The sequence below is a fragment of the Mizuhopecten yessoensis genome, unplaced genomic scaffold, assembly GCF_002113885.1.
Source record: "Mizuhopecten yessoensis strain PY_sf001 unplaced genomic scaffold, ASM211388v2 scaffold4511, whole genome shotgun sequence".
NCBI lineage: Eukaryota > Metazoa > Mollusca > Bivalvia > Pectinida > Pectinidae > Mizuhopecten > Mizuhopecten yessoensis.
Window position 1 is genome coordinate 440,452 of NW_018405583.1, and position 25,019 is coordinate 465,470.

The 25,019-nt window shown below is 33.4% G+C and overlaps 1 protein-coding gene across 3 annotated transcripts; it reads left to right on the forward strand.

Moving 5' to 3' along the window:
- The first annotated feature begins 4,019 nt into the window (after positions 1-4,019).
- LOC110449158 lies at positions 4,020-25,019 on the forward strand. Of its 3 annotated transcripts, none has more exons than XM_021495835.1 (11): positions 4,020-4,184; positions 14,194-14,289; positions 15,656-15,961; positions 16,321-16,599; positions 16,780-16,931; positions 17,821-17,941; positions 18,085-18,175; positions 18,641-18,847; positions 19,149-19,285; positions 20,719-20,833; positions 21,496-25,019. In XM_021495835.1, the coding sequence occupies exons 2-11, from the start codon at positions 14,248-14,250 to the stop codon at positions 21,627-21,629; spliced, it is 1,584 nt and encodes a 527-aa protein (XP_021351510.1). In that variant the 5' UTR covers positions 4,020-4,184; positions 14,194-14,247; the 3' UTR covers positions 21,630-25,019. The 3 variants fall into 3 exon arrangements, with proteins under 3 accessions (XP_021351510.1, XP_021351511.1, XP_021351509.1); XM_021495836.1 differs by having other exon boundaries at positions 14,197-14,289; XM_021495834.1 differs by lacking the exons at positions 4,020-4,184; positions 14,194-14,289 and adding an exon at positions 15,365-15,474.

Here is a 25,019-nt window from a genome sequence, read left to right on the forward strand (position 1 = left end):
TTGCAATGAATACGTCCCTCAAGATGAATCGACCACGAATGTGTATGGATGCGATGATGAGTGGAATGATGATGATGATGATGATGATGATGATGATGATGATGATGATGATGATGATGATGATGCAAATAATTTTTAAGAGAGTATAAAAATAATGAAAGTAAATATACATGTCGGAAAAAGAGAGAGATGTGAATAGTCGTATTTATGTAATTTAACAAACAAAAAATGAGTAAGTAAAAAGTGAGTGAAAGAGGTATCTACATTACGTATGGCGAACGAAAACCCTCCTACGTTGAGGGCAATCATTGTTCGGGGATTGAACCCAGGGCCCTTCAACCCTGGTAATCCTTATACCAACTATTACTGAAGAATTAAAAAAAACACAGTTAGGAGAGCATTTTTTTTTTAATGAATCTTGGTTACATAAACACTCACACATGTGGAAAAAAGTTGCACGAATTCAACAAAGACACGCTTTATGTGCCTATTGAAGTGACCCTTTTTAACCGTTCAGAAGTTACAGTCTGCATGGCGAACTAAATAGTTTACAAACGAATATACGCACATCCCCGGTCTAAATTGTCCACGTGCTCATCTCCAAATTATGGCTTTTTGTATAATATTTGATACAGCAAATGTTTTTCGACGGCTCTGTCCTACCACACTTGCACTGCATTGCACCACACACATGCATCTTTTATCACACGACTACACTATATTTCTTACCCCTTATGTAATACTTGGAGGGAAAATATTATGCTATAATGTATCATTTGCCCTTTTGTGATTTGGGTCCCAGAACAGTGTTCAGTGAGCTGATATTTGAGTCTTTTGTATATTCCTGCCTAGATAACTTTTAGAGAGGCTAACGTTGGAGTTTTCTAAACACTTACTTCAGGTTGGTAAGTATGGGTTATGAAAAGTTCTTTTTACACAACCAATGAAAACGTCTATGTGACGTTTCGATGACCAGTATGATATGTACATTGTCATCTTCATCAGACAAATGACCAGTGAAGCGAATGCACGAGAAGGTGTAAAATGTGTACGAGTTGTCAACAAAATTTATGTCGATTTCGGCTACGCTGTAAGCGTATACAATAGTTGTTATATATGTACCGAAATGACTCGATTCAGCTACGTTTAATACTTGCTCATAGATGAATTTTTATTTATTTATTATTTAGATTTTTTTATTACTCAGCATTGGAAAACATTTGTCTAATGTTGACAACAACATATTACTTATGATCGATATGTCCATGGTTGCCATAGGACTTTAACACATACAGTTTGTAATTAAACTTTTAAATGACATTTACATGAGATTGTATAAATATAGTTCACCTGTAATATACAGGTTCACCTGTAAGTGATAACAGATAACTTAACGTAAAACGTACTGAGACATATATGTCAACATACTGTTTCGTAACCTAAAAAAGTAATAAGGGAAATACACTGTCAACATAATCGTATAACTTAAAGTAATACGATCATAGTTATTTCCTCTTTGAATTTGTGAATTGATAACCGGATCAACAAAGAAAATTTCAGATTGTTGATCGGGTATAAAATTACTGATTATGAGTCTGAATAGAAATCTCATATCTTATCTATTGAAATGAGACATTTTTTAAATATCAAAATTGTTGTCATTGTTTTGTAAACAAGTGCGGTAAATCCAGGTACTTGGAGTTAGGTAAGTGGAGGACTTTGATTTTTCCAGGGCAATGCTCTCAGAAAGTAATCCGGACTAGTGAATTGTTCAGACAGTGATGCTCGTAAAGTATCGGAATGACACTTAGGTATTTGTATAGAAGGACACAGTTATTTCTAGGCTGGTTAGTTTAATGGCAATAAAACACAAAACTTTCATCGTTTGCATTTTATAAAAATATTTCAAGAAACTAAACTTTAATGAAACACGATTCAGGTATTCACCTCATAACGAAAACAACGGAAAAATGATTTAAATGTTTTCTCAAAAACGAATATTTGAGTCTGATCGTTAAGCTTATCTTGCTCAGAATAACTGGGCCAAGCAGCAAGAGCCTCTTATATTTCATATGAAATTTATGAAACTAGTCTAAGATTTTATACAATTTAGCGAGCCTATGGCGAGCTAAAATGAAAAATTCTTGACGAGTTTCATAAATTTCATATGAAATGAAAACGACTGTAAGATCCTTTTTATCATATAATCAAGATTTGTGGCATTTATTTGTGTAAAATGACACTTTTCATGCTGCTTTGAAATGTTAAAAGTCGCCATTTTGACTCAAAAAAGTAATTTTGTCATGTACTTGTCCTAGGCGTGATGTCACAATTAAAACAATTGAATCTTACAACCAATCACAAGGCTGATATTTCATATAACGTGGGTAAAATACGCAAAAAAATATGACATATGTATATTCAATGGATAACACTGTACATTATGTGATAAGATAAAGTGCTGAGCTTATCTTTAATTTTACCGTGTGTGATATGAATTCACGGAATGAACATGTATGGAAACTTATATTAAATCGTTCATTAAATAAATCTCCATACTATACGAGTAGGAATGATAATATATGTATATTAAGATTGTAATATCAACAAGATGATTATCTCTATACACGCACTTAATAAATGGTGTAACAAAGCATTTACAAATATCATCACTATTTAGACGATTGGACAAAAACTATAGGCGACAAAACAAAGATAACTAATCTAGGATATTGCTTCTATATGTACTTTAAACATTAGCAGGCCATGTAAAAAAAATGTTGGGGGGGGGGGGGATAGGGGATGATGTTCCAGTCACAAACTAGGTCATTATGTTTTACTAAATTTATATTGGTTTCTTTTCTGTAAATTTCCATTGTCCTATATATCAAAATATGTCGGAAAGTGTACATTATTGATTATAGACTTCGTGCATATCACCAGGCTTACTCAGTACAAATATTTCATGGATCATAAAAAAATCTACGACATGTTACACATAGCTTTTTTATTGAAATTGTATAGATAAAAGTTACTATATACAAGCTCAAAGCAAACAGCTTACTCAGTACAACTCTACTTAAGGAGGCTCCACCCTTTCGCAATTAACCAGCAGAGTTCAATGAAAGTTTCACATAATGGTTATTTAACTATGTAGAGATGATTTACTGGAGATTTTTTTGTAAAAAATACCGAAAAAATGGTTTTTATCAAATTTAACACTTTCTCATGTTTTGAGTGTATGGCATTGTTCAAAACTATTACCACAATAAAATAATGAATAGAAGCATTGCTAATCAGCCCTACAAATATTTTATTTATCATAAAATATCTACAACATGTTACGCAAAGCGTTTTTTATTGAAATTGTATAGATAAAAGTTACTATATACAAGCTAAAAGCAAACAGGACACATAGTTTCATACAAAAAGAGTGAAAAATTGAACCAAATACACACAAAGTCTTTATATTTCGTTTATTTTACATTTTACAATAAGTTTGATCCTGATGAGAGTTGTCTACCTTGAAAAAAATCGGAACTTTTTGTAGAGGGATAGAATTTATACAATGACAGCTATTTTCTTTTCTATACCAAAAACGAAGGAAATGCATTAAATTACTATATCAAATTATCAATTTACTGTTCTTTTACGAAACAAAATTTCTCTTAATCATGTACATTGGACATCATTCCATAGGCCGCTTACGCATGGTATGCATAGACTATCGCATGGAATGCCGTTATCACGCACTGGGGCATGGATCGCTCTACTTGTAATATTAAAAAATAGGGGTCTCCTATACTAATATTTATTAGTATAGGAGACTCTATTTTTTAAAATTACAAGTAAAGCGATCCATGCCCCTGTGATCACATTAAACAAAAATATATAAGCTTGTCAGTACACGCTGCCGTAGTTCAAATTCAAATTCATTTATTGACTTAANAACACAATCTGGAAATGTTAGTCATGATCTAGACTGGTGGCCAGTACGTAAAATAGATAACATAGTTAAGGTCATATGGACAGGAATACGTACAGCGGAAGTGTTTGTGTGGTCATTCTTTTTGTTTGATATACATGTATTTATGTGTACACGGTTCAATATTATACTAGGACACTAGATGATGTCGACAGTGTGGACAAAATATAATCGAATTACTGAGGGGACATCATATCCTGTAAGTTACCACTGTTTGTTTATGTAGTTGTTTTTTTTATTTCATTGTGACTGTTTATCTCTGTTATCTGTTGTGATATGTACATTTCCATGTTGATAAAGCGGCGGATAGACCTTACAAATTTGACAAATTGCTTTGTCTGCACTGTCGTTATGACCCATATATCTATTTAAGTAATACGCATCCAACCAGCAATCGTATGTTCGGATCCAGTGCCAATATTGGATGATACTGTCGTTATTACTTATGAGACCTATATTTTCATATAAGTTATATTATATGGTTCCATTGCAAATATTGAAATGCACTGGTATCATGATATCTATATGAAAAATTATGAATGTTGAAAGATGCAAGTTTTAAGTCGTTCGTTATATCTTATTTATTCTATAAATATTATCAAGATGAACTCCTTTAGAGGGTTCTGCGATATGAATAATCTATAGCTACAGATATATTATTATTGTTCTTAAAAAAGTCTACTTGTGTTGAAACTATTCCTTATTATATCGTCAACACTATGAATATTACACCTATATTGTGTATATACTCTTTGTCTGATATATGAAATGTATAGTTATACTGTTAATGTTAATCATGACATTATAATTGTTTGAAAATAAATGTATAATGATCATACATGATCATCCAATTGCTTATACAAGTATAACGTATAAATATTATATACTCAATGTAATTAAGAAAGTAGTACATATCAAATTTGTCTCAAAAACTGTTTAGGTTTGTACTTCCATTAGCCTCAACAGACCAGGATTAAATTCTCATATCAAACTTTTGGTGCAATTTTTGATATTTTTCTGATTACTTCTAAAAGATCGGACTTAGGCAAGTCTAATACCACGGAAGGCGCCAATGCACGTGACGACATCTTTTCTTGTGTGATGTCATTTTGTTAGATAAACAACTGTTTTGTATTAATCAATCAACGCTAAAACAATATGATATATAACTTAATGTCTATTTTAATCCAAAACTTCTGAAAACAAGAGGCCCAAATGGCCTGGACCTGGTATTAATCTCACACTTGTAACCTTAAAATTGATCTAAAATAAAGCTACAATCAAAATTTCAGTATTTATGACTATAAGTCATTCCAAAGAACCTGTTAAAAGATTTTAAAACGTTTGACCCCTGTGACCTTGAAAGTTGAACAAGGTCATTACGTTGAACAGGGGTTATAGCCCTTCACCTCAGCATGCAGCTTGAAAAATGTCACCACACTAGACATTTTGTTTGTTGAGATTACGTCATTTCAAACATATTGACCCCTGTGACTTTGAATATTAGTCAAGGTCATTACGTTGAACAAACCTGGTAGCCCTTCATCCTAGCATGTTACTGGTCAGATATTATCACCCTGTGCCTTTGGTTAACAGAAGAAGTCGTTTAAAGATTTTAAATATATTGACCCTATGACCTTGAATATAGGTCAAGGTCATTCATTTGAACAAACTTGGTAGCCCTTTGTCAAAGCTTGTTACTGACCAACTATCATTATCCGGCACCTTCTAGTTCATCAGAAGAAGTTGGTTTAAGATTTTAAACATATTTGACTCCTGTGACATAGGATATGAGTGAAGGTGATTCATTTTAACAAACTTGATAGCCATTCATGCTAGTATGCTACTGGCTAGGTATCACCATCCAAGTCCTTATGATTATTCAGAAGAAGTTGTTTGAACTTTTTAAAGAGAATTGAACCCAGTGACCTTGGATATAGGTGAAGATCATTCATTTGAACAAAGTTTGTAGTGCTTTATCCCAGCATGCTACTGCCCAAATATCATCATCCTGGGCATTTCGGTTATTCAGAAGAAGTTGTTTAAATTAAAATCTTGACGCCGGACGACGGGTGAGCTTAAAGCATTTGTAACAGTTTATAGATGTTTAACTATTTCCCGCACTGATTATCTGACATATTTATACACCAACCGAAAAGTTATGGAAAATAATCCTCGTAATCTTTATTAGGTATATTGAATCCAAGTTCAAAACAAAATATATTATTTATATTTTACGTCTGAGATATGTTACATATGATAAATGTACACAGCTAGATAAATAGCCTATAGACCACATTTTTAACATTTATAGAAAAAAAAATAGATTTTTTTTTATAAACATTTAGGTTAGTGTTGAATATCGTCAATCAGTCGTGTATGGTTTGGATATTTATGTCGACTATCATGCTGATTTGATTTTTTTCCAACTTTACTGTCCGTTTCTTGTTTCATCGTGTACACGCCGTATATAAACTGTTTCAGTGACATTAGGGAAACTTTTTACGTCCTCATTTCTAGTAAATGTCACTAGTGGGTTTTGCATTATGATTTTAAAATGCGGTACTCGACCGTATTAAGTGTATTACTTCTATTGTATGAACAAAATATAAGTCATAACAGGAAATAACAAAATATGGTTACAAGTACAACCCTTATGTAACGTTATATCAATAAATGATGCTATGTAAACAAAGTATAACTATTTTCCTCTCTTGCCAACAGGAAACTATGAAACCGTTTAGAAATTATAGTATATTATTGCACGAGGATAGTGATGGGTACCATAGTTTTTACCCTCCAGAATACATGTTTCGTTTTTGCTTCTATAACACTTATGATATTTTATGCTGGTATCCCTTCAAATCTTCTGATTACGTTTCAATGTTATTTTCTATTTACTATGATAAATTATCTAAACGTCATTTGTTAATGATTTTGATGATTTTTGTTTACATGTTGTATGCCGGATATCACTTTCAATGACTAGACAAATGCTTATGGCTATGTCACATGATTTCAGCAAGTTAAAAGAAATCCGGTTTGAGCACAGAACCCATTATTTAGCATGAGAAAGGAAACGGACACTTGGGCATGTGTCCATGTAATTTACCATTGTTTTACTACCTTTACTTAACGTTAAGGAACGATACACAAGCTATATAATTATGGAATCAGCGCGAAAACTGTTAAATGGATAGAAAACTTTTTAAGTGATAGACATCAAAAAGTAGTGGTTAACGGATCTACATCCAAATTACAGAACGTCTTAAGCGGAATTCCTCAGGGGAGTGTTTTAGGACCAATACTATTTGTTATGTATATCAATGACATGCCCGAGAACACTGCGTCATCGTGCCCTCTATTCGCGGATGATACTAAATTATACCGCAAGATACGAACTGATGAGGATAAGGAAATTCTACAAGCAGATTTGAATAATCTTCAAAAATGGTCTGATGATTGGCTTCTGAAATTTCATCCGAATAAATGCAAGGTTCTTCAGGTTAAAGGATCACCAAACAATAATAGAACATACCGTCTCGCGAGCAAAACTGGAGAAGTCGTACTTGACAAAATCAACAGTGAAAAAGATTTAGGAGTAACGGTGGATGCAAACCTGGACTTTCGGACCCACATTCAAAACTCAATAAATAAAGCTAATTCAGTACTCGGGATTATTAGAAGATCATTTACTTTTTTTGGACGAATCGATTTTTAGACAGTTATATAAGGCTCTGGTAAGACCGCATCTAGAATAGCAGCCAGTGCGTGGAGTCCGTATAAACTTAAAGATATCCAGATGATAGAGAATGTACAACGGAGAGCCACTAAGCTTCTACCTGGATATAAAAAAAATCTCCTACGAAGAACGTTTAGAAAAATTAAAACTACCGACACTAAAACACCGAAGGACTAGAGGTGATTTGATTAACGTTTTCAAGATTGTGAAGAGAAAGTTTGATTAGAAAGTCACGTCAGACATATTTGTCTACGATAATAACGAAAGAACATGAGGACATAAATTTAAGCTGTATAAACAACGATGTAGTACAGAGCTAAGGAAAAACTCTTTCACGTTTAGGGTAGTTGATATCTGGAACGGTCTACCGGAATCGGTTGTAAATGCAGAAACCACGAAGGACTTTTAGATCCTGTTGGATAACCATCTGAAGGACACTATTTACAATAATTACTGATAATGACTTTTAAAATGACTCTTTTGGGAAAGTTTATATATGTTAACCAGTGACAATACAATATTTGTATACTATGTTTTGTGATATGGACTTAGATGCTTTCAGCCTGCGTCCATTATTTTTCAATTAAATCAATTAAATTCAATCAATTAAAATAGCTATGACCACCAATATGCAAGTGCTGATGTGCTTCCTCCGGTAGTGCCTTAATATTACCTTGTGACCTTTTAACTTAAAACTTATAGATTTTTTTGTTTTATTTGTGTTCACCATATTAAAGTTTATAGAACATGTAATACTATGTCCCGTCTATTACGAATGGGACGTGTGTTATTTATCATAATTTATCATATGTAATATCACGTCTAGACCTATCGGCCAGCGATTTGTTAATAAACCTGAAATAATACTCATGAAAACTAAACATTTAAAAGAACTTAAAACTTAACTTAACTTAGAATAAAAGGAAATGTTAATAAGTGTATACCTAGGGTGTTCGGGTAGGGCAGTGGATAGCGAAACCTCCTTTCATCAAGACGGTAGAGGTTCGACTCCGCGATCGGACGTGAAAAGGTATGGGTCATCTGCCCGAGCACGTAGATTTATTTCCGGGTACTCCGGTTTCCTCCAATATAAAGACACCTGCGCGCTTCCATACGGGCCAACAAGAGTGATGAAAGGGGCTATTTAGTCAAACGACACCCTAAAAATTGAGTAGAGACTGAAAATAAAGATATATCTTGTTTTATCTTTTTGGAAAGCCGTTGATAAAAATAGCAATATCTGGACTTTTCAAAACACAGTGTAAGTTATGAGTTAGATTTCACACGTAACACATTCTTTCCGCTTTCAATTTACACATCTCATCGCATGCATAAAACATTGTCTCTTTTCAATTTCTAGACATGAATTGTTCATTAGAAGTATCAAGCTATATTTTCATTCGGAATGTTGTGATTAGATAATAACAAATAACTCATTTTACTAAATTGTCCCTTTAATATAAGTTGTTAAAATCATGAAAGAAAACAACACCTAAAGGACAGATACGATACCTGTGCCATTAAACGTTTTAAAGGCATTAGGATAGTGTCAAAGTTCTTTTTATATAGGTTTAACCAAACAAAACGTGAGAAACTAATTAGCATATGCTGTGAGTAAGATAACCACGAGGCATTAAGTACAAAATATATACACGTGAACCAACTATTGTGAAATGTGAGTACTGGAAAGCCCAATCTATTTTATATTTTTGTGAAACCGAAAGTTAAAAAAGGGGGTTTTATTTACTCGATACACTCCGACGAAAATCATGCGTGTTATTTAATACATCATGTATAATGACGTGTCACGTGATATCTTGTTGATCACGATTTCAATTAACACAACGCACCGTAAATAAATATAGTGATTTTCTATAATTCTTATTTTCTAAATCGTTTCTTTTATTACTCATTATGAATATCGCATCACTTCAACTGTATTGAGTTAAAATACATTTCCATCATTATAAAGGAAGCTAGGACAATTTAACCTGAGAACATCCAACACATCACATATTTTACGTCCATAATATAGCGAAGGTAGAATCATTTCAGTTAAATAAATATATAATCCTAATATGTCGTCCTCTATTAATCTACATGCATAAAATGTTGGAGGCGAGGTGGAGGATATCAGCTGAAAAACAGCATCCTAGTATATAACACAATACCCACAGTTTAATGGAAGGGGCGGGAGAGGGTCGATGTTAGATTGAACGTCATACTTACATAGCATTATTATTAAAACTAATGATATTCTAGCACCTTTGATATGATCATAGAGGAACAGAAGGGGGAGGCGATTTCAGCTAGAATATCATACACACATCCCTTTTTCGCTTTGACTAAATTTATCTAACTGAAAATTTCACATTAAAGGTTCATCACGGTGAAGCATATTTTTTCATTTCTTTCAAATACTACATAAACATTTCAATTTGAGTCTTCTTGTGAAAAATAATGGTCGGATTTTACTGATAAATATTCATAAAAATGAATAACTTTAGGATAATTATCGGGATTTCTACCTGTCTGACCAACATTTCATTCGGAAGTTCTCTGCGTCATAGCTACTAACGCATTCGCATAGCACATCATTTCATTGTAAACATTACCGTGTCAGCTTCGAAGCGAAAAGTTGCCAAATGGTCACAAGATGGCGGAATGATTACGTTACGGACGCATTATTGCATGTGGGAAGTATTCAAAGGGGAAAATAACTTCCCTAACAGTTAGTACGGTGCGTGTATTCTTCCGGTTAGCCGATACAAAGTTAATTAAAGCTGAAACAGAATCGACAGAAATGCTGTTTTCGTTATGGATAAATAATTTAAATATTGACCTCGCTAGTATCTATGTCTAAGTTGGAAAACAGATGAACTTATTTTGTATTGTAAATGGGCATGTATCGGAGAGAGGGAGTTTACTTTGCGTTTCTATTTGCAGTAGTCTATGCGAAAGGCAGGGATAAGTGACTGGTTAGTTTGATTTTGCTATGTGGCCCTCCAATGTGATCATTGTTGTGATATACAGTACGGCCACGTCGTATAGCAACCTAATCTGTTCTCTTCTCTATCGGTACTCTGGGTCACATGAGATATTAGATTTACAATTATGTTTTATTATATTATTGGATCAGTATACTGTACAAAACAGGGTTAAGTGCAGCAACTCGAGTGATTTGGCTTGGCTCCAGTGCTATGACTTCTTAGCTTTAGGGTTAGTCTTCATATGTCAAATAGAAACAAATGCCATTAGACTATTTATTTGAATTATTTCGATTCAGTTATTTTCATCAATAGTCACTTCATGGATACGTCAGGAATACATTTACTGGTTATCATTGTATTATCTTTAATGTTTAAAACAAGATTTTTCAACAAGAAGGTTTTTTTCACCAGTGGCTTTAATACAGATACTTTCTGATTGATACGATTACCAATCTGTTTTTTATCTGTCTTTAGTCTCGAACAAAATGATGGGCTCAAAACACAATTCACATTGATTTGTGTTGGAATCGAATGCTTTTACGATTCATGTCAATTATAAGGCGGGTGGTTGTGAAATGGAGGCAAATACTTAGATACAAACAGCACATCGAATGACAGACGTGAATAAAATATTTGAAGTATTTGGACTGATTAGGGTTTTGCTAGTCTTGACCTTTGTGTCACTACCGCTCTGCGTGCCTCATGCCGGACGTACATGACTTGACTTTTGATTAGATACTATGGCGGAAGTATTTATCCTTGTCAACAACACATTGTATTGATAACGACATTTGATTGGGCTTCAAAACTAAAGCGATAACTTTTCATTTAAGTCCGTTTCAGTTTCCCATGGAAATAAAAACAAAACAGGATATCGACGATATTTAAGTTGTTAAGTAGGTGACATATCAAAACAATTTTCATTGAGATCTTTTCCTTTTTTCTGGTTACTTTCTTAGGTAACTGTGGGTGATGAAAGTCTTATAATTCAGGGAAAACTGATTAATCATATCTCAACTGCCCATAATATTTTTGCATGTTTACAGATATTTATCACTTTGATTTTCAGACGGCAACCAGAGATAAAGAGCGAAATGTTGAACAATAATAAAGCAACACAGTAACAATTTTTGCACCATTCTATCTTTCGTATTTAATTACAGGAGTTTACCCTACCCAAACCGTTGTGAATCATTGTTTGTTTGTTTGTGATTTAACCCTTTCACCCATATGTAACTTTAGTAGATTCTACCACGCATTGATCTGAACGAGTCCATTATGGTTTTATAGTGGTAAAAGAGTTAACTTCCTTGCAACAGCCATGGTCGAATGAGGACAATTTTATTGTATGGCAATATCCACATATGTTGAAGTGAGGGAATTACTTGTCCTAAAATCGAAAGGTTTTTTTCTCATTAATTTGCATAACAATACTTAAAGAGGTTATTCACCTTGTGATGGTCTAGTAAGTTTATTTACAAAACTATGTGCGATTTCTGTTTTGTGTGAATGATTTATCTACAGTAAGCTCCCCTTAATTTCAAGATTGGTTACTTGATCAGATCCGCCCAAGATAATAAAAAATGGGTTGCTCGCTCAGGTCAATCAATCTAATCATCTAAATATCTAAAGTAAAGTTACTGGATTAGTTCCGCAAAATATACTACAAAGATAGGTTACTGGCTCAGATCCACCCAAGATATTACAGAGATAGGTTACTGTGTCAGATCTACCCAAGATACTTCAGCGACAGGTTGTTGGCTCAGATCCACCCAATATACTACAGAGATAGGTAACTAGCTCAGATCCACCCAATATACTACAGAGATAGGTAACTGGCTCAGATCCACTCATTATACTACAGAGATAGGTTACTGGCTCAGATCCATCCAATATACTACAGAGATATGTTACTGGCTCAGATCCACCCAATATACTACAGAGATAGGTAACTGGCTCAGATCCACCCAATATACTACAGAGATAGGTTACTGGCTCAGATCCACCCAATATACTACAGAGATAGGTTACTGGCTCAGATCCACCCAATATACTACAGAGATAGGTTACTGGCTCAGATCCACCCAATATACTACAGAGATAGGTTACTGGCTCAGATCCACCCAATATACTACAGAGATAGGTTACTGGCTCAGATTCCCCTAATGTACTACAGAGATAGGTAACTGGCTCAGATCCACCCAAGATACAACAGAGATGGGTTACTGGCTCAGATCCACCCAATATACTACAGAGATGGGTAACTGGCTCAGATCCACCCAAGATACAACAGAGATGGGTTCCTTGCTAATGTCCATCCTAAGATGGGTTACTGATTCATGTCCACCCAAGATATTACAACGTTTGGTTACCTAAGGTCCACCCTAGACACTACAAAGATGGATTACCGACTAAGGTCCACCCTAGACACTACAAAGATGAGTTGCCGTCTAAGGTCTACGCTAGACACTACAAAGATGGGTTGCCGTCTAAAGTCTACGCTAGACACTACAAAGATGGGTTACCGACTAAGGTCTACCATAGACACTACAAAGATGGGTTACCGTCTAAGGTCCATCCTAGACACTACAAAGATGGATTACATACTAAGGTCCACCCTAGACACTACAAAGATGGGTTACCGTCTAAGGTACACCCTAGACACTACAGAGATGGGTTACCGACTAAGGTCCACCCTAGAACTACAAAGATGGGTTACCGTCTAAGGTCCAACCTAGACACTACAGAGATGGGTTACATACTAAGGTCTACCCTAGACACTACAAAGATGGGTTACTGGCTAAGGTCCACCCTAGACACTACAAAGATGGGTTACTGGCTAAGGTCCACCCTAGACACTACAAAGATTGGTTACTGGCTAAGGTCCACCCTAGACACTACAAAGATGGGTTACTGGCTAAGGTCCACCCTAGACACTACAAAGATGGGTTACATACTAAGGTCCACCATAGACACTACAAAGATGGATTACACACTAAGGTCCACCCTAGACACTACAAAGATGGGTTACCGACTAAGGTCTACCCTAGACACTACAAAGATGGGTTACCGTCTAAGGTCCATCCTAGACACTACAAAGATGGGTTACTGGCTAAGGTCCACCCTAGACACTACAAAGATGGGTTACTGGCTAAGGTCCACCCTAGACACTACAAAGATGGGTTACCGACTTGGGTCCATCCTAGACACTACAAAGATGGATTACATACTAAGGTCCACCCTAGACACTACAAAGATGGGTTACTGGCTAAGGTCCACCCTAGACACTACAAAGATGGGTTACTGGCTAAGGTCCATCCTGAGATGGGCTGCTGATTCCTGTCCACCCAGGATACTACAACGTTGGGTTACCGGCTCAGATTAAAACTGACAGACATCGATATGGTCATTTCAATCTGTGTATGCATTGTGAATATAGATTATTAAATCGTTCTTTTTGTTTCTTTTTTTTACAGCAGCATCGACTTTCGACCCCATCTTAATGCAAGAAGAGAGGAAGAGTTTGTAACATGGAGGAATACACAAAGCTTGGAGTGATGGACTTTGGTCAGGTAACTTGTTTTGATTGTAATGTAATAATTCCTTTATTTTTTAAACGCAAGACAGTCGATAAGATAAGCTTTGGTGAGGCAATGGCTTTATCGTCAAAACAGTTAACCAGAATAGCAATTGAGGAAACGTTTAACGCATTACAATAGATAAAATTAGCCTCAGTGTAACATTTACTTCCACGAGAGCTTTAAAATGAAAACAAACACAAAATTGTGATAGGATAGGCAAGTGTGGTAGTAACAACCAATCATACATAACACAAAGTGTAAAACATGAAACTGTTTTGATATAGAAAACAATAGGATTTCTTAGTAATCAACAATTAAGAAGTCAGTTGACGAGTCATCATTGCTTTCATAACAAACGCGTCATACAGGACAGCAGCAGAAGCATACCCCAATGGCTGCAACTAGTGCTGTTGAAAGTCTCTTTACTTCCATTGCAGTAAATTCTCTTAGATCAAGCCACTGCAGTATTTTTTCCACTTGTATTTGCAATTTTTTTTAAAAAATTTTTTATTTATTTGTTCATTTATTTATCTACTTTTTGGAAGGGGTTTGATGGAAGATTTGAACAATTTGAACATGACAACCTTAAGCATTTTTGTTTTTATTATTATTATTTTCTATTTATGAAAACATGCTTATCCGTTGAGCAAAATTGTGTATACATATGATTCAATGTTTAATAGCCGTAGAGCAAGGTACAAATGTGAAACACATAAGCCTTGCTACAAGTTTCAACAGGAAGAGCATGACTAAGAACCGGATGATCTTGTACTATTGTAATTATGGTTATTTTTATGACAAGTATATTTTTATTTAAAAAGAAAGAAATACTTTTGAAAACTGTTTTTAAGTGCGTACTAATATGTTTTAGTAAATATTCATTTTTGATGTTATATAAACGTTTTTAATTAAAAGATCTTTCTATTTTTTTAAACTGGTGACAGCATGTCAAAAATAAAAAATGAAAATACGTCAAGTTGACACTGTTATAGCCGAACAAATCTAAAATTCTGACTTCCTGTATAATTAAGTAACCCCGTGATTAAGGGATTTACCAGTTCAGAATGAAAGATAAGGAAACAAATGGACCATTTTATATATAAAAGCAGTTGTATATCCGTTATAAGCATTAGTACAGCCTGCTGTTCGAGTGTAAACATGACCGCCTATTGCACAGTATGTTTATGTAGTCCTTCTGTGGTACTATTTAACTGACTGTGTATCTTATCAATGAAAAATGTTTTAGATATACATTATGCTTACAATATACCTTGAAATTTTATACTTACTTGACATGTCTCAACTATCAAGTATATATAAATATATTTAACTATACCACATTTTATTTTTACTTCAGTCTATTGGTTCACCTAATGAGTATAAAAACGACTTGGATCTGCTGGTCTCCTCCTCTCTGGAATCCGGATATGGAAGTCCGCAACAATCAGCATCGTCTAAAAGCTCGTCGTTCGACAATTCAAGCGAGTTTGATTCATTATCGTCAGAGGAACAGTCTTTAACAACAGAGAACAATCATGATGACAGTTCCTCCCAGGAGGAAGACGTCATAGCGAACAATATTGAACGCGGTGATTGCTTCAACGACCTATTGCAACCGAAGCCAAGTAAATGTGTCAATGACATTTGCAGTACAGAAAAAATGGTAAGATTTTTTAACAAATGTAAAACTATCGTTTTCAATTTGATTTCAAGATTATTAGTTTTTTTGTCATTTTCCCCTTTTCTAACCAATACAATTTGTAATGGCGCCATGGTTTCCATGCATCTTTGACATATCTAGATAAGGTTGTGGTTTTGTCTAGAAGTTTTGAAAGGAGAACAAATAAGACTTATAAGCATTCCTTTGTGACCTGTGAAGACAATTCGTATTTGAAAATTGTAAGTTACACATACAAAAGTAAACATAAACAATAACTCCACGATCCATTATATTATATATAATATTTACCTGCGATCGTGACAAAAATGAAGAATTTTTCATTTTTTGTATCCTCGACCTAGAACTCTGCTGGATGCAGCAATGGACCGTGTGATTACCTGCCTACTCAAAAATATCCCATCGACCACATTGAAAAAATACCAATTCAGGAGGAATTTAGAAGCGAAATAACAACTTTCTGTCACAAAATACCCAGAACGGAGAGTTTGGATATCGTTGAGGAAACGGCAATTTCAATAGATATGGAAACCAATCTGCCTAACGGTTTCGACCATTTCGACAGTCCCCACCCTAAAGTGCCTATTCAAATCGTTTCCCAAGAAACACACGACACGACAAAGGTACAACACTAATTCAATTGTTCCATCGCATTGTCTTCAGTATCATCTTTCACAAAATAGGACAAATTTAACATGCTGATTTAGAAATTAAAAACTCTAAGCAAACATGGAAATTCAATAATTTCATTAAATATTACTCATTTCACTTCCGATTGAAAATATCTGTACTCTTTTATCTAGATTCGATGTACCTGCAAGACACATCCAACATTGCAAAGATCAGAAGTAAAGCGTAGGGGTATGGATACAGAATGGCTTTGTCTCGAGACCCGCCTGCATGGTCACTTCATATCAGATTGTTCACAGGAAATTCAACAACGACTTAAGCTTAAGTTAGTGGTATTTGCACTAGATGTATAGTTTGAAATATATATTTCTGGCCGTTCAATTAGGTTAAACTGATGATTCAAATCCGATTCATGTCAGTGTTTGATTTTTTACAATAAGATATCTTTAACCGACAGCAATAGTCACCTTCCATGGAAATGAAAGACAATTGGAACAACTCTTAAATAGTAAATTAGCTACGACATGTGAACACGGAAGATTGGGGAAACAGCACGGTTACTATCAAGAAAGGGAAAGTTCACAATAGAAAGGTCGATATCGTCCCTCATATTGTACAGCTATGTAGTAAGCCATTACTGTAGGCTATTATGCAAGTTTAAGCAAAGCGGTTGTATTAGAAACGTTTGTAGTGTCCTAAATTCAGACTTGAGGAGGTTGTATAGATCGACATGGTCAATTACCAAGCTATTTAAAACATCACATAATTATATACGTCTATATATCTGAATGTGAAAATAAAAGACTTTAATCGGTTTTTGTTCTCAGTCATGATAAGTTCAATAAAATAAGTTCATCCTCGCATGAATACAAAAATAAGTCGGCCAAAAGAAGGACACAGTTGGTTGACATTGGAAATTGTGAATTCATTTTGGTTGTATTTGATCAGATGGATTTGCTGATATTAACAAAAAAGTCTTAATAGAAAAATTAACGTAAAACAACTTAATACGATGATGAATATAACTAGTTAATATCTCAATAATTTGATGCATAAATAAGCTGGTTACAAATGTAACTATAGCTTTCTGGAAATTAAACATTGATAATAAATTATTAAATTTCTCTCTACAACTTTATAACAGACTCAACTAATGGAGCTAATTCCATCCAATAATTTACTGATATATCATGTTTTCTATTATATTACTTTAGGAATGGGGATCGCCTGATGAGCGTCAATGAGGAGGATGTACACAATCTAAGTCATCATGTCATAGTTCAAAAGACTAACGACGTAATACACATGGAAACCAAGGAAACCAAACAAACACTGGTAACTTTTATTCAAAATGTTTTATAGATTAGTCTTTGTGATTTTCTGTCGATCTATGACTTTATTTTACTAACTGAGATACCGAATTATCGGTCTCGGACTTGTTTTAAATAAACTGAGAATTAAATATTTTTTGTTTGAAGGTTATAGAGAGACACAGACATAGAGAAGATGATGGAGAATGTTTTGACTTTTACAGAATCGAAATTCAACTTGAATTTCTAGAAGAAGATGGTGGGTAAACGCTATGTTTAGAGTTAACTCTAGGTGACATGTAATTAATGATATGGATAGATACTGCATCACAAATTAAAAACAGTATGTAGTCGAAAATTTTCATTTTTGTCACTCTGGGGGGGGGGGATACGTTGTTAAATTTGACTTCCTAATTGTTCTGAAAATTAGTGCAGAATCTATAAACATTGATAAATGCTATAAAATACATGAAAGACACATGAAGCAGAAAATCAGTATTTTGTCATTCTAGGAGGAATACTTTAATAATGTCACTTCTGGAAATGTTTATTGTCTATCATTATATATGATTAATTTATAAATGTTTTACAAATATTTTGTCATTCTAGGTGGAAATACTATGATAGTTTTTATTTCAAGAAATTTGTATAATCTATAAGTATGTATGTTATTAAAAAAAATATAACACACATGTATTAAAAAAATATTATTTTGACATTCTAGGTGGAAACACTTTGGTAGATGTCACTTCTAGGTTGCTGATAAAACTAGTCCGGAGCTTCAGTGTGATATATAATCTGGAATGTGATGGAAAGCGAAAGTGCTGGATATCTCACTATACCAACAGAACTGATAAATATTTGTGTCCGGGGAACGAAAATCCAGATACACTAGTTCTAGGGCACTTACCAAGCAACGAAGATCCGAAATGTATGCATCGTATTTTGTAATTAGTTCCAAGCACACTTACAATTCTCAAAAGATTTTTTGTTTTCTTTATTAAGCATCAAAGATCCAAAATGTAAATATTCATATTTTCTTGTAAGATCGAAGCACAATAAAAAGTTTTCATTTATTTTGTTCGTTTTGTGAATGTTGAAAATAAACAAAAGATCCTGAAATGCTAATTTATAATTGTCTTCAAATATAAGGCGCAAATTATACTAATCATTGGAAAATGCGATTGCTGTAATCAATTCAAGATTCATCTATTTTTTATATTTTTTTGCAGTTCAATTTTCCTGGTGTCAATATCATGGTTTTCGAAAGGACGGAAATGAAAATGTTGAGCTGTTTTTACTTACCTTAACGTCCAAAGACACAGATGGATTTATATGTGTGGGAACAAAAGGCAACGTCAGATTAAAGGTATGATTTAACATCGTTTAACTGGTGTCACAATTTACAATGGCGTTCATAGCGTAGAACTCAACTGTTTCTAATAGTTTGATAAATCATATATTTCTACAATTGTTCCGTACGTATGCTGTTACTTATTTCGTGACGATTTTGTATCATTTTCTTTTAACAAATATAAAACACTTTTACAATATAAAACACTCATGTACAATATAAAACACTGTAATACAATATAAAACACTGAAGTAAGTTTAAAGCTATGTAGTACAATATAAACAACTTTAGTTCAATATAAACTACTGTAGTACAATATAAAACACTGTAGTACAATGTAAAACACTGTAGTACAATATAAAACACTGTTGTAAAATATAAAACACTGTAGTACAGTATAAAACCCTGTAGTACAATGTAAAACACTGTAGTACAATATAAAACACTGTTGTAAAATATAAAACACTGTAGTACAATGTAAAGCAATTTAGTACAATATAAAACACTGTAGTACAATGTAAAACACTGTAGTACAATATAAAACACTGTAGTACAATATAAAACACTGTAGTACAATGTAAAGCATTGTAGTACAATATATAACACTGTCGTACAATATAAAGCATTGTAGTACAATATAAAACACTGTAGTAGAATCTATAACACTGTAGTAAGTTTAAAGCTGTGTAGTACAATCTATAACACTGTAGTACAATGTTAAACACTGTAGTACAATAACAAAAAAAACACAATTATACAATATAAAACACTGTATTACAATATGAAACACTGTAGTAAGTTTAAAGCTATGTAGTACAATATAAAACACTGTAGTACAATATAAAACACTGTAGTACAACATAAAACACTGTAGTACAGTATAAAACACTGTAGTACAATGTTAAACACTGTTTTACAATAAAAAAAAACACCGTTGTACAATATAAAACACTGTTGTACAATATAAAACGCTGTAGTAAGTTTAAAGCTATGTAGTACAATATAAAGATCTGTAGTATAATATAAAACACTGTATTACAAATTAAAACACTGAAATACAATATAAAACACTGTAGTAAGTTTAAAGCTATATAGTACAATCTATAACACTGTAGTACAATATAAAACACTGTAGTAAGTTTAAAGCTATGTAGTACAATATAAAACACTGAAGTAAGTTTAAAGCTATGTAGTACAATATAAAACACTGTAGTACAATACAAACCACTGTAGTACACTATATAACACTGCAGTACAATACAAACCACTGTAGTACACTATAAAGCGTTGTAATACAATATAAAGCTCTCTAGTACATCTTACATATAAAACTCAGTACAATATAAAACACTGCAGTACAATATAAAACACTGCAGTACACAATATAGCACTGTGGTACAATATAAATCAATGTAGTACGAAATAAAGCACGGACATTTTTATTTCAGAGATATGAATATGAACCTGAAAAGATGACGTCTATAGCAAACCCACTTCCATATCTATTCATCTGTCAGATGTACAAAGACGGTTCGTACAATCTCGAATCGCTCAATCATGAAGGTATGTAAAAGAAAATCAAAAGGATAATTTTGCGTTTCCTTTTGATGGTTGTAAGACTAATATTTAACGAATTTTCATATCTTTACAGTATATGAATTAACTTAACAAACAAATCTTATAAAACTCCTTTTTGAGAAAAAAAAAATCCTGTACCTGTTACTACTCTAAAAAAAACACGTTGGTCGACACTCATAATGTGTGAGCTGAAATGATGTTAGAATATTTAAGTGCACGTAAAAACTAATATTTCTATATTTGATCACAGTCAAAGTACTTGATTGTCTCGTGGTTTTTTTGGTAGTTACGACAACATGATGTAAGAATATCAAATATCTGTAAAATAAATAATTAATAATCATGAAAATCACAAAGCAAAATGAAGTTTGATAGACGTTACGTATCAGATGTTGCAATTTGTGTTTTGCTTGCATGCCCTACAAGTGTTTTCTGGAGAGTTTATTGCATCTAGCAGACCGTTTGCAGGCAGAAATGTTGATAAAATATTCTACTAAATCACATATTTGTATGCAAATATCTTATTTAGTGTTTATGATACAACTAATATCCTATTTATAATACATCCATTGAAATGAAATTAATTAATGGGAATTTGTCTGGCAAAATGTTTGTTTTTTCATACTATTGTATGTCTGTAAATACAGGTTGGTTTCTGCGATGGAATGAAGATGAGAATAAAATGGACATCCAACAAAGGGATAAAAAGAAAAACCAACCCGACTTTTTGTTCCACATTTACACAGACCCGTCTAGAGTCAGACCATCGGTACCTCACTGATAAAACGGAAGTTAAAATACAGTTCTTTCTGCACCGATAACCATAGTTCACCTGTCAATGGAATAAAGTGACTGACAGTCAAAATTCTACGGAAACCCATTCTGCCTCGGCATAAAGTCTCAGCAAAGATGCTCCCAATTCATACTACACAGGTGCGTATACTGGAGCAATCAGATGTTTGCAGAATATAACAACTGTACGGTAAAACCGGAAGTAATGTTCGTTTAATTTGTCACTTAGTTTACCGTTAACGTATTTTAAAGTCCAATCTCCTTTACATATATCTGCTTCAGTTATCGCCACAACGTTTAAAACACAAAACATTTTGATTAAATTATTAGTGAAAGTATCGAATTGTTTACTGAATAAACTTCTACCAAAACATTCCCAACGTCCGATCTCTCAGTCAGCACGGTTCGAACATGCGACCTCTCTGCCAGCGCGGTTCGAACGTACGATCTCTCAGTCAGCACGGTTCGAACGTACGATCTCTCAGTCAGCTCGGTGCGAACGTACGATCTCTCAGCTAGCATGATGTTTCACTATCAAAAATGCTATATTTCTCTTCCGTGGTTGATGAGCTTGCATAATAGTATTTTAAGATATTGATTGTTTACTTGAATCATAAATTTAAATTTCATTTTGGCGCATTTTTGTCGTAAACCATACCCATCTTTCTTACTTTGATTTATGCATCTAGTTTATTTTTCGCAATGTTATGCAAGAGAGCACATTTCTAATGTATTAGACAGGTACAAGTTGAGTGATCTCCATTGGAAATACACATGTTTAACGTCAAAATACTAATAAAATAATTCCTAGGTATTTATTAGTCATGCTGAACAGATCAGTGCAACTGAGAATATATATTTCTCAGCAAAGGACATAAATTTGAAGGATGCTCAAAATGTGGACATACCCATTAATGTGAAACATCGGAGTTGAATAATAATGGCATTATATAGACAAATTACTAAAACAGGCGGATGGGGGGGGGGATATTAACATGCACAGGCCATAGTTATATTATATAGCCTCTTGGAAAGAGGGTTTTCGCTCGTAGCAATAGTTGGTTATTCAAAGTAGTCAAAAATGTCATAATTTAATGTTTAATGGAAAATTCTTGTCTCAAATATAGTTAAGGGCGATGTTTAAATAGATTATTATCAACCGTTTAATTTGAATTGAAAATATCTGTTGTAGGTAATATTTTCTTAATCAGATTATAATTTTTCACTTTCAACTTGTAGCAGTCAATTGTGTGTTGCTAAAATATTCTCGAAAATAATAATGCGCTATTATTCTTCAGAAATACTGACTAGGATGTGCTTAAAAACATAACGTTGAGATTCACAATGTTCACTATCATGCCGGTTGATGTTCTGATATTTGACGTCATTTCAATATATGTGACGTCATTAAACGCAGCTATATACTTTTCCTGTTCTTTCTTGAGATGTTGTATTGGTAATCTGTATGTAACTCAACTAATTAATTATACATTCCTTATGCCGTTATCAATTTAATTTACATATCGGGTAAAATAAAGGAATAAAAGGGTCTGTCAATAGATATGAAAATACCCATTTTGGGTTTAGAAGTTTGATGAAAACAACAGGCTAGCCTTGGTTCTGACCAATTTCTATATTTTTGGGTAGTTAGTGTTAGGTACCTTGGTAAGCCTCCGTTATATCTTATTTCTACAACTTTGGGTAGAGTTTCCTTATTCCGCTTATCTACACATAAAAGACTCTTTTAAAATAGTTTTGAGGATAAAAACATAAATCTGTAATCTGTAATTAACATTTACAAGAATATTAATATTATTTTTAGTATGTTTGTGATCCCGATGTTGCTATTGTGTACCAATACACATATGTTTTCAAAGGTAATGATGCAACCGACATGGCAGGTTACATTTATTGTGAAATACATAGATTTTTTTATTTTTATTTAAATTATTATATTTTTATTATATGCAATCTTGTTTTTGTAACATTCAGTACAGTGAAACCTCGATATAATGCAACCTCACTTAGCACCAACACATGTTAATTTAACACTTTTCATACTTTTCTGAACAATTGTATTTTGTTTCTCTTCGACCTGTCATCTGACCCTCAACTTATATCGAGGTTTCACAGTATTAAGTTGTATATGTATCTAGAGGTTTTCCAACAATCATGGTCATCATGTTTATCTAACTCGAGTGAGTTATTTTTCAAATTGCATGAAGACACTAAGTTTACAGAGTGTCTTTTACAATTAGAAAATTAACCTTCTCGAGTTAGATAAACATGATAACCAGCAACCGCAGGTTTGGGGACTTTCTTCTCCCACAACATTTAGATATGTCTGCAAAACCAGATATTTCGCTCAGGAATTACATTATTCCTCTTTTTGATCGTGGAAACCATTGCCGTGAACTGTGTCATCACAATGGATAAAGCTTTGCAAAGATCGTTACTTGAAATAATAACTAGATGATTGACCAATGACATTACATCCACTAGTGGGTAACCAAAATATTTTACCAACTCCTAGCAAGTTTTCCCATGAGTTGGGAGTGCGGAAACCTGTAATGCATGTGGGCTAACACCATTTTCGAAACCTCATATTTTACAAAACTTTAGTAAATTAATGTAAATGTGTCTAGCTTGTTCAGTTAGATGAGATACCCAATCGTAGTAATTGCGCCATCATGATCAATCAAGATATTTTATGTAGAGATTTAGTATACTACACATTTGTGTATCACATAACTGAACCATTTTACTATGCCATACGGCCATGTCATAAATACGGTATTACACATGTGTCACAAAACCTAAAGGTGCTGCGACTGGTCAAAACCGTGGGAACATATTTCTACGCCACTAAAAAAATTTTGAACTTGTTTAACTTGGTTTTTTTCTGATAAAAATTAGATAAATTACAAATGTCTATTTTTCATTATTATTTTCATTGCATTTAAAACAGTTCGTTATTCAAAAATATAACCTGGAATTACTTTGCACCTAACGTCTCGTGTGATATGAAATTTGACATTGACACTCTATGTAAGATCCTTTATTTATGCCATGACCTGCGTTTTACATTTTGTCTGCTGCTATGTTTGTATTTTTATTTGTTTTAAATAACTCATGATATTGTAAAATATTATCATTTTCATGTTTTAAGTGTAATTTCTAGAACTGGAAAATAACATTTGAAGCTTCATTAGGAATGATATAACCATTTGAATGTTTGTTTACTGTCTCTGTTGATTGTTTTTTATTATTTTATTGAAATAACTTTTAACGTGCATGTATATTATGAATATTTGTAGGATCTCTTTTGTTTTTGACGTGTTAATGATTAAAAGCATAAATAAAAATGATATTTTAATGT